General features: G+C 40.6%; 1 protein-coding gene across 3 annotated transcripts in view; it reads left to right on the forward strand.

Annotated features, from left to right (window-relative positions):
* The window catches only part of LOC138010577 (vesicle-fusing ATPase-like), a 58,621-nt gene extending 49,283 nt beyond the window's left edge, over window positions 1-9,338 (forward strand). For all 3 annotated transcript variants that reach the window (XM_068857554.1, XM_068857555.1, XM_068857556.1), the window contains 8 exons: window positions 104-170; window positions 1,916-1,995; window positions 3,110-3,244; window positions 3,749-3,810; window positions 4,688-4,739; window positions 5,098-5,153; window positions 6,899-6,941; window positions 7,900-9,338. In XM_068857554.1, coding sequence (XP_068713655.1) covers window positions 104-170; window positions 1,916-1,995; window positions 3,110-3,244; window positions 3,749-3,810; window positions 4,688-4,739; window positions 5,098-5,153; window positions 6,899-6,920 — 474 coding nt within the window. In that variant the 3' untranslated portion in view covers window positions 6,921-6,941; window positions 7,900-9,338. The remainder of the gene's footprint in view (window positions 1-103; window positions 171-1,915; window positions 1,996-3,109; window positions 3,245-3,748; window positions 3,811-4,687; window positions 4,740-5,097; window positions 5,154-6,898; window positions 6,942-7,899) is intronic.
* Window positions 9,339-11,206: the final 1,868 nt, after the last annotated feature.

Genomic DNA, 11,206 nt, shown 5'->3' on the forward strand with positions numbered 1-11,206 from the left:
CAGTTTCCACATAAATATACACGTAACAAGATCATCGAAAGATAGCCCAGGTGTCCCGTTTATGCTTTTATTTTATTTTATTTTATTTTTTGTGTTTTTGCAGATATTTGACGATGCAGACAAGTCAGATCTCAGCTGTATCATTGTTGATGACATAGAGCGTCTGTTGGGTATGTTCTGTTTTCTATTTCTGAGAGAGGGCGTGCTGTAGACTCCTTTAGGTGGTCTTGTGTGATCTTTAGCGTCTTGGTTGCTGGCTCTAAGCGTATAACTTATCTACGCTTCATATCTGATTTCGAGGAAAAATAAGTCAGTTTGATTTCCTGAGTGTGTCATTGTTTTCCAATATACGCGAGTCGAAACTCGAGAAAAAAGACCATTTCTAAAAGGGATGACATTTATTGCTTTGTACGGCTCTCTGAAAATGAGAGTCCTTTCAGACAATTCCGCAAGGAAAAAATTAACTTTTTATAGTTTTAGTTATAAAAACGAGCGATAAAAAGTAGGAACGACGTTTCGACCGCTCCACGGTCATTTTCAAGTTAGAGTTCGTGAATAAAATTTCCGTTTATATACAATTTCTGAAACAATGGAATGAAGGTAAAAGCTAAGTATTTACATTCGAACAATAAAAATAACAGAATGCGAAAATAAAGTGTAAAAAAGAGGTAAAAAGAATGAAAACTATTGGAAGTGTTGAGCAAACAGTTTTGAGCGTATAGAATCACTTTGTTTGTTTAATTTTGGCTTAAGGTCCCGAATAGAAAACATTTCAAAAATCAAACTCGTACCCAATTTATATTTAGGACACTTCGTCCACATTGTACTTCGTAAACGAGGTGGAATAATCAAGAGAGATTCGCGGTGGCGCTAACTTACATTTTGAGGCGACGTTCTAATGGACCACCTGACACACATCATCCCGTATAACCATCCACTTTTTTCACAATCGCTTATAATCTCGCAATCTGATTGGCTAATTTGCCGTTGTCGATAAGAGTCTAGACAACGCTGCTCGCGTCATGCTCGCGTCAATTTGTCACGCAATGTAACAGCCAATCAGGAACGCTCATTTTGGAAGATAACCCAAACATATTGCGAGGAAGTTATAGATCGTTTTCACGTGACGTCATCATTTTCTAAAATCCAAAACTAAAGAGCCACGAAAGTTTTTATCCTCATCAGGCATAAGAGGCGGTAAAATTTGTATCCATTTGCAATTTTAAAGCTGAATAGCGAACTTCGTTTGGAAACCGGAGCATTTTGAATTTCTGAGTTATAGCGGTGCGTGACACGAGGCGACGATCGAGTTTATTGAGAAATATATATTTATCTCATGGTTTTGAGCCTTTTTAGAATTTAAAGCATTAGGAAAAGCGCTTAGGTAAATAGCTGTCAGTTCAGTACAGATGATCACTCGCCTAGATAGCCAAAGTAAGTAACAGATGTTGACACTATTTTCCGGCCGCCATATTGGTGCACCACAGATGTGCACCAACATGGCGTTTTCATACTGGGCTCTGTAAATTTCTGCGAAACATTTCGACGAATATCTGAAGTTTGGGGAAACGCACAGGCCTAAAACTTGGAGAAGTGTCTTCTTCATTTTTCTTCTACAGCATCACGAATTCTTGACTTTTTCCACTGGATGGTTTTCGATTTATTTTCTTATTGCGTGACAGTGAAAACGATCTATAGACAACGCTTGCTCTTTGTGTCATGATTTTGGTCACGCTCAGAAATAAACCCTCTCTTGAATATTGTGATAAAAAACAAATCGAAAGTGGTTCACTTTCGATTTGTTTAATTTACTTGAATAATTTTAAGTCACATTTGAAATATCAGGCAAGCTTGTTTATCTTGTTTTGTTTAGCAAATTATTAAAAACGTCGACTTCTTCATTCCTTGTTTTTAGATTATGTCGCCATTGGTCCGAGATTTTCCAACACCGTATTACAAGCGCTACTTGTGCTGCTGAAGAAAAAGCTGAGAAAGGTAACCAGAAACTACAGCGAATGATATGCATCAAGAGAATGTGAGCGAAGAGAACCAATCCCCCATACATGGCCTGCTAACAATGATAATTATTTTTCAATCTAATTTTAGTACATGTTCACACGGCCAGCTATTTATGGATGTATGCCGATTGGTCCGTCTCGAATCACGTCATGCTTCGCACGCTTTTCGCACTAGGCTTGGAAAAAGTCTGCTCGTAAAATGACCTATTCTGCCTGCCGGCGGTGCTCGTAAAACTCGCTTATTCTACTCGAATTCTGCTCGGTATCCGAAAAAAATATATTTTTCGGAAATAAAGAACGGAGCCTGGGCCTAACCCCTAAAAACTAATTAGATGTTCAGTATGCGTAGCAAACTTGCACTTCATCTTACAGGGTGTTTACATGTAAAATCTCATACCGGTACGAGTTTCATTCTGGTACGAGTTGTCAATTTCATATCGCGTTTACATGGACGACACAAATATTGACACAGGGATGACGCATGAACCAAAACAAAATACAACGCATGCGTCAATAGTCCCAGTCCACCACGACTTGACGACTCGTACCGGAATGGGAGTCAATGTAGCGTTTCCATGATACCGGTATAACTTTTCATACCGTTATGAGAATTTCGATCCGGTACAACTACCGGGATGAACTCATACCGGTATGAGTTGTACTGGTATGAGATTTTTCACCGGTATCATGTAAACAAATACAGAGCGATAAGTAAGAACCGGGATGAACTCGTACCGGTATCATGTAAACACCCCATTACTTTAGGTCTAATAATCAAATCAAACACAAGGTATTTTCCATTTGTTTCGTTTCAATTTCTCTCACAACTGTGATGCATATCATTAGTGCCGCTGATTTTCCCTTATTCTGCTCAAATTCAGCTGGAAAATGCCTTATTCTGCCGGCAGAATATTCGCCTCAAGAATCTCTTATTCTGCTCGAAATCCTGCCGGCAAAATTTATCCGTGAGTAGTGTCCCTAGGTGCTGCAAAATTTAAAAATAGATTGAAAATAATTAAAGAGGACAGCGCAGCCGCAAAAACATAACCAATCGCAGGTGAAGTTCACTAGATATTCTCCTTGTATTTAAGGGTCGCAAGTTAATCGTTATTGGAACAACAAGCTGTCGAGACGTATTGGAAACCATGGGAATTGTAGAAGCGTTCAACACCGTTATTCATGTTTCCTGCTTGTCTTCAACTGATCATCTCAAAGCAGTGTTTCAGGTCAGTAGCACTTAACATTGTTCTTTCATATTACTGTCCTAATCTCGGCTCTATAAACTCAGGAAGAATTATTGAACAGTCAGTTAGGGTTGGGTTTATGAAGGCTCTTCATTGACGAAAAGTGTCACGGGAGAAGAACAAAGGGAAAAAAGGCATTTATGTACTTCCAGCAACTTCTGGAGGCGAAAAGATGGTTATTAAACCTTGGCACGTTTTACAACGATGAAATGAGATGCGATTCTGTGCAGCACCTTTTAAACTCTGCTTTGAGTCGGTTTTTGTCAACGTTAGCTCGAAGGAATTTTCTCAAGCGCTGTGAAAGCCTTTTGGAGCCGGATTGCTTTTAGCTTTTCAGTGCTACCGATAGCGAGTGATACAGGAAGACCTCAAGTCGTTCCCCCCAACTTATCTGAAACGTGCACAAGTTGGCACAACTAAAGCCTGGCTTGAGGGAGTCTTTCTATCTGGTTTGCTTTTAAGCTCTGGTATTTGTGTTTTATTCAGGATGTTAAGTTGTTTGATGCCGACGAAGTCAAAGAAATCGAGAGAAATATTGGTCATCAAAGGTACATTAGTGTCAGAGAAATAACAGTCATCATTATTTTACGGTTTCCACCAACCCATGAAACAAACAACCCTTAAACAATCTTCATCGTCTTTATGTTATAAGGAACCCCTAAGATGAGAGGCTCTGGGAACCAGGAGGCACCTGGTATGAGGAGTGCGCGGTAGCGTAGTGATTAGGAGCTTAAGAACTACGACGACGACGTCGACGAAAACGCCACAAAACAATGATATCATTGGTTAAAAGAGCATAAATAATCGTGCTGCACGTGCAGCACGGATTTTAGCTCATATTTCTGCGGTTCTCTGCGTGACGACGACGTGAAATCACTAAATTTTGGGTTTTGGCGACAACGTGAGCATGCAACAGGGAATCTTTCATTCTCTATTTTCAGTCTGAAACCGCTCGTACCAATTCATTTTTAGGATACTTCGCCCACATTGTGCGACGTGAACGAGATGAAATAATCGCGAAAGACTTTTACCAGAGCAAAGTTCTGTTTTGAGGTGACGTTTTCGTCGACGTCGCCGTCGTAGATCTTAAGGTCCCTATTAGCGCGCCGAGCTGCCGGCCTTAGGGCCGCTGGTTCGAGATTCGGCTCTGCCATCGTGTTGTTTCCTATGGAAAAGAATCTTAGTTCCACGCTCTGTCTCATCACTTAATTGTATTAATGGTTTCCTGTGACACACTCTTGGGGGAAGCCTTTCGATGGACCAGTGACCCGTTAAGGGGGAAGTAGCAATACTCTTCGTCGCTTCATGCTTCGGAAGCTGGGATGACCTCTGTTCGTGTGATCCCCAGTGGCTCGTGTAGTAACTTGCCTTTTGCCTTCATATTATTTGCTGTGTTAACTGTTAATAATTTTTTTTTTCCTCAAGGGTATTTATTGGCATAAAGAAACTACTTATGATGGCAGAAATGGCTATTCAGGTACATTAAATCTAAATTAGACGAAATTCATTTTACCATCTAAAGTAATATTCAAATGACAACACGGTAGTTGATGTTGATGTTCCTGTGCCACATTGGTTTCCAAAATTAAGCCTCAGAAACATTGTTTTTTTCGTATGCAAATCTTTGTCTCGGTTGTGAAAAACATGGATTTTCATCTTTTAAAATTAATGATGCATGTTTCCTTGTTGATTGAATTTGTGTCTATGTGAATAAATTAACTAATGATAATGCCCTTTCCGTATCGGTTTCACTCTTTGAAAACTTTACGGTTACTTTTTGATGTCTTAACTCATCGACATGTTTTTCGACTCAACATTTGTTTTTTCTTTACCAGTCCAACAAGCGGGATCGGGTGGACAAGTTCTTGAGTCTCCTAGAAGACGAGCAATGGTAAGAGCTATGCTAATGAGCCTTTGAATATAATATTTCATATACTGTAGGCCTTTGATGAGTTCAGTATTGTTCTTAGAAATTCGTTGCTTTTGAAATGTTTTTCCTGCGATTTGGAAAATTCGCCAATTAATGGTTTTTTTTTTTTTTTTTTTTTTTAAAACAGTGGTCACATTTTAATTTCTTCGTGCTTAACTACTGATCAAGGCTATATCCTTATCTTAGTTTAAGTTTGGGCATAGTTAATGCACAGAGGTGGTTATGAAACTCGACAAGTCTCTTTGTTTCATGTTTTTGTCTGTATTTTTGGCGTTGACGGTGCTCAAAACACACCTTTTTTCGAGAAGATAACCAATTATATCTTTCGATAAAATTATGCGCAACTATAATTTGCGAACCCTTGCGAAGCGAAAATAAAAGGGACATTGAGACATTGTTCTCGCTTTTGAAGGTTGTAAGGTTTCATAACCAGTCCCTCGATCAACTATTGTTTAGGTAACACAAATAGCGAGCTTCAGTTACAATGTTCCCAAAACAAGACTAGACCAAAGTACTTAAAGATCCCTGTTTCACTCTTTCTCAGGGTTCCTTAACGTCCCATAGAATTTTAAGAAGAGTTGTTAGACAGGGTCTCTTCAATTATGGTCTATATTGTCTATCCCAGAGAGTTGTGAAACGACTCCTGTGAACTTTACGGTCGTTATCTTAGGAATGTCGAACAAGTCGTATATGTGATTTAAAAGGCACAATTTTTCTCCCCTTGGTGCTTAGCATTAATTTAAAAAAGGGAGAACAAGCGCTGTAATAATAGCGGTATTTCCTTTTTTGTGCGGGTCATTTATCAATCAATCGTTGGTGTATTAGGCGGGTTCATACTAGTGACGTAAGAAGGCTTTAAGTATGCCCGAGGTCTACTATGAATGTGAACGGGGTTTATTTTATTTGAAGTACCTTACTATGAAACTTTAAAAACGAGGTATTTTCAGAGAAGCCGAAGTACGATTATCCTCATCGAATGCGAATTTGTGCAGATCCAACTGAAACACGACAAGGCGATAACGCGTGAAGTGAGTCTGAAGTTGGCTCGAGTTTCTGTTGCACTTATGGCTTACTTGGCGCCTATTCAGGGATCCAGACAGACAGGGCTCTGTGAAAACGTAAGCAATACAGAGCCGGGTCCTATCGCGACCAACCTGTCTTTTAAAAATGTAGTCGTGGAGGAATCTCTAACGACGTCGCCTGTTTTCTACAACTGTTGGTTTCCGGTTTGCATTTCCTTGTGTAGGGCGTCTTCGTACTTACTTTTAGAGATGTAAAGATCCCAGTAACTTGCTCCGTATTCTCAAATTAGAATGATCGTACCACTGCCCAATTTTTGCCTCAGTGTACACTGAAATCAAGTCCAGCCAGCGTAGATGCCGTTTCTGTTGTTGCGGAGTGCGGCGAGAGATTTCGAGCGGGGCGAGAAAGCTGGAGCGGGGGAAACGAAGTACCGTTCCTTGTTCCCCCTCGCCCCAGCCTTATCTCGGCTTCGCCGCTCGAGATCTCACACTTTCCGCCAAAACAGAACCGACAGCTACGCAGGCTACGGTAACACTAGGTCTTGATGATCTGATGTAGACAACGATCCATCCTAAACCTAACTACTGTGGGAGTAAATCCAGGAGGCGATCTTCTTGAATCGTTACGCAACAGCTTTTTAGTTCCATATTGTGCTTACACTTGACATTTGTTAATCTTTTCAGTCTTAGAGGTCCACCATTGTAATAAATTCAACGAACGCAATAGGTAAGGAATAGTTTGTTATAAAAAGATAGATAGTTTTGGAAGTTAATAAACTCAAATACGTTTTAGAATGCGTCAAACGCTCTTTGCACCCAGTGAGGTTCCTTTTAACCCTTCCATCAGATATTATTTTAATTCCATTTATTCTCGAACAGCTTAACTTGGTCGTCAATCTTCCTGCATACAGCATGCAGTTTTAAATTCCCTTTGTGTGCATGCGCTCTCTTCACTTCTTTTTGACCGGGAGTCTTTAAGCCCTCAATAGGGAGCTTACGAAACGACGACGCCGACGGCAACGACGACGCTACAAAGCAATAGGTTTAGTGAGCAAAAACAGTGGCTCTGCACGCTCTGCACGTGCGTTTTACATTTTGGTACATTTATTTGCCGTCATCTCCTAAATGACGACGTGAAATGACCAAAATCAATATTAAGGTTCTGTGGAGGACGTTAGCACATGACGATGAATTTTCAGTTCTCTCTCTACGCTTCCAACTCACTCATATCAGTTTAATTCCTCGACAGTAACTACACATTTTTAACGCGAACGACATGAAATAGTTTCGTAGTGATATGAATAACGCGAACTCGTATTTTTAAATGAAGTCCTCGTAGCCGTCGTCGTCCTCGTTACGTAACCTCCCTAATAGCCCATTTCCGACTTCCTGCATGCCTCAGTTTCAAAGCGAGTCCTGGTGCACAAAATGAGGGCGTATTCTTATGAAAATCAAACTCATTTTCCTTTCAATAGTTGAGCACCAAGACTCACTTCGAAACCTAGACAAACAGAAACTCAGAAATATCCCAATCCCAGAATTAGTGTTTTAGTGTTTCGGAATGAAAAAGCTCTCCCCCCCTTCCCCCTTAAAAAAAGGGGCTAAGGAAAAGCTTTTCCTCCCTTTATGACCGAGGGAAGTAACTCTTGCACAAGCCGTAGCTCTGATTTCAGTTTTGTTTCCAGATTTGTACAGGGAAGATCAAGATGCCACACTTGAAGACTGTACTGTGATGGTTTCGTGCGTCAGAATTTGTTTTATTTCTATCCACCTGTACTAGTTAGGTCTAAGACAACAGCTAATATACCGAGAGAAAATTATCAGTCAACCTATAGGCCACTTTGAGGTTGAGTGGGAGACGGGGTCGAGAGTCTTATTGAATTGCATTGTGGGGCTGTTTTTGGGGACATGGCACAGTTTATGCAGTCGTTTACTCTGCTTATCACATACTGAGTAAAATTACTGAATGCTGATTTGCTGAGACGGAGGGTATTTTTCCTAAACCACTAGGGCAGTTTTAATAATCAAGAGGGCATGATTACTTGACCCTGATTGGTTAACAGCTACTTACCCAGAGCAAGCGAAGTTACAAGAGAATATTCTTCCCGAGTAAACTACTTTTTTGTCTACATATAAAACGCATTTTAAGCGCTATTTCTGTTGGCAATTTATTGAATTGAACTTCAACCGAATGGCAGCGTGCTGACGTCATTTTCTCCAGGCACTGAACGTGCTTCCCTCAATAATTTTGCCCTGTATGTGATAAATGTGTAATCCCAATGTGCTCTCGTGCAATAAAGGATTAATTTCAAATTGCCCTCGTCGCTTCGTGACTTGGGCAATTTTGTGAAAACTTTGAAAATATGCGTGAAATTAATCCTTACAGTTGCCCTGGGGCCCATGCGATTACATATACAAAGCAAAAAGACTTTCGGATATTCTTGGCGATAACAATTGGTCATTTCCGAGTTCATGTCTGCCTCCTCTGCAAAGCGAGTCTAAGTGCGAAGTTTTTAGGATGGTAATTAGTTCTACTTTAAATATAAATGAAAACTAATTTTTATCACAAAAGCGTCGCACTTAGACTCTTTTTGAAGAGGAGGGAGACATGAACTCGGAAATCGCCAGTTGACTTCGGGTTAGATCTTTCTAACTTACGTTGTCATTAAGTAAACGTCGTATGTACCACGATCTCGCTGACCTTTTGATCAAATCTTTTCGTTTTCCGGACAATTTTGCACCTTGGCAAGCGAGCCATGGTTTTTAAATTGCAATTGTACAATAATCTCGTTTGTGAAGCTCAGCTTCTAGTATATTGCTTTCTGGCAACTTGAGTTCTTGCTCTGCACATGCAATGATGAAAATGCGTACCCAAAACCAGTCTCGCAATGCAATTTAACAAGGCTGTCGACCCTGTCTCCCGCGCAACCTCAAAGTGGCCAATAAAGCAGTGCTTTTTTGACAGATCGTGCACAAACGTGCACAAGAATGGTGAGAAATGTTATGGTCAGGGCAAACGTTTAATTTCTTGAATTGCCCGGCGTATAGAGATATTTTGTGATGTAACCAGTTTGAATTGCTGTGGATATGATGATAATAAAAAAATAGTCTTAAAATCTCTAAATGGAAATCGCCGTTTTTGTCCCAGGCTATAATGCACAATATTAAACATACGTTGATATAAGTGGGAGAAATTTTGGGAAGTTGTATGGAAAAAGCAGAGTTTGCTCTCCAGTTACGCCTCAATGAATTTGATACCAATCCTTAAAGCTGTTTTTTTAAATTTCATTTTCGGAAGATTTCCATCCGTGTTTAGTTCCTGTTCTACCTTGTTTTTCTCGCTTGTTCTATCTTTAGTAACTTTAAAACTTCCACCTACATGGGACGCTTTATCATAGAAAGTTTCATATGGAGAGCAAAAGGTCCTCATGAAATCTTTGCCTTGCGTGGTATTTATCTGAAAATTTGCATTCTGGTTAAGTGAAACGTGTCTTTTTAATTCGGAATCCAAGCTACAGCATCAAGTAGAGCGAGTTTCAATCGAGTGTCGTAAAACCAAAACCAAAGTAATTACTTTGGCCAGTCAAAAAGGGCGGAGACAATCCAGTGAACCAATCAAAACTCCAAGTAATTACACGCAGCCCGACACAAAGCGCGGGAAAATGTGCACGCGCGAGCCACGATTGGTTTTGGTTTTACTTCTGATTGGTTGAAAAAGTGGCGCGAGAACTTTGAACCAATAACTGAGTTAAGTAATGCAAAACCAATGCAATTCACTAATTACTGTCGACACTCAATTGAAAACTGCTCTAGTTCTGGAATCCAAGCTACAGCATCATGTATGCCAATCATTGACCATGTTTGTTGTAAATGATCTGTTTCGCTCACCTCTCATCCACGTGAAGCTTGCTGGGATTATATCGTGAACAAAGGTCTTTCACTGTTGCTCCTGCACTGAGCCCACAGTACAACATGAACACGTCACGAAATGACGGCAGACCTGGAATTGAGCAAAAATCCGAGGGGATTATATTAGGAGTCATTTCTCCACAAATGGCGAAGGTCAGAAGCCCATTACCCGGAGCTTTCATCTGTAATGTACCCTTGAGTCAACCCTTTCCCGTATCGTTCTATTTTTAGAACTACTATATTTTGACGTTTGTGACGTATGTGGTTGATAACATACGTCAAGTGGTTCACATACGTAATAAATGCCTGACCATAGGTCACTCATGATTGGCTATTGTGAAAGGACGTGATAGTCACAGATGTGTGACCTGAGGTTCAAAACACCACCTAAACCCCCCCCCCCCCCCCCCCCTTTCCCCTCCTGCGAAGTGCTTCTAAAAATAGATAGATACGGGACACGGTTGTTTCAAAGGGTTAATATGGAAGACGGAGGTTCCGGGTAATAGGATCCCGCGAAGGTTCGTTAAGAATTCGGGGCAAAGGCAGCCAAATACCTTTCCGTTCTTCTCCAAGAGTCCATCACCCAAAGGTAAGATTTACCCAAATCGGCCTGGCCCTCGTTTCTCAATAGTCCCGAAAAGCCATTTGTGAAACTGCCAACCGTTTGTTTTGGAAAGCCGATTTTTTAACATGTTTTCAAGGTAACAAAAACCAAACTTGCTGTGAGATTTGACGACCTAAAACCTCTCCATTCTTGAGATACAGAGGGAATTGCGACACCCGAAAATGGCCCATCAAGTTTCGGGACTTTGGAGAAACGGGCCTCTGGTCCCAATCAGCGTCAGAAAATTACGTTTTGCGGGAAAATAAACAATAGACCAATAGGCCAATTTACAGTTGTTTGCTCAGTGACCAAGCCTATGAATGGCTGCGAGGCTTCACTGCTTTATCATCTAAATTGTTTTGTTGTAATTCTCATTAGTCTACATTTACATTAGACAAGCACAAAGGTTTGTATCAAAGCAGCGTCAACGGCAGCCTCGCTTCCATTCATAGGCCAGGTAACCTAGGTCTTTTCCGCAA

This window comes from Montipora foliosa, chromosome 7, assembly GCF_036669935.1.
Source record: "Montipora foliosa isolate CH-2021 chromosome 7, ASM3666993v2, whole genome shotgun sequence".
Taxonomy (NCBI): Eukaryota; Metazoa; Cnidaria; class Anthozoa; order Scleractinia; family Acroporidae; genus Montipora; species Montipora foliosa.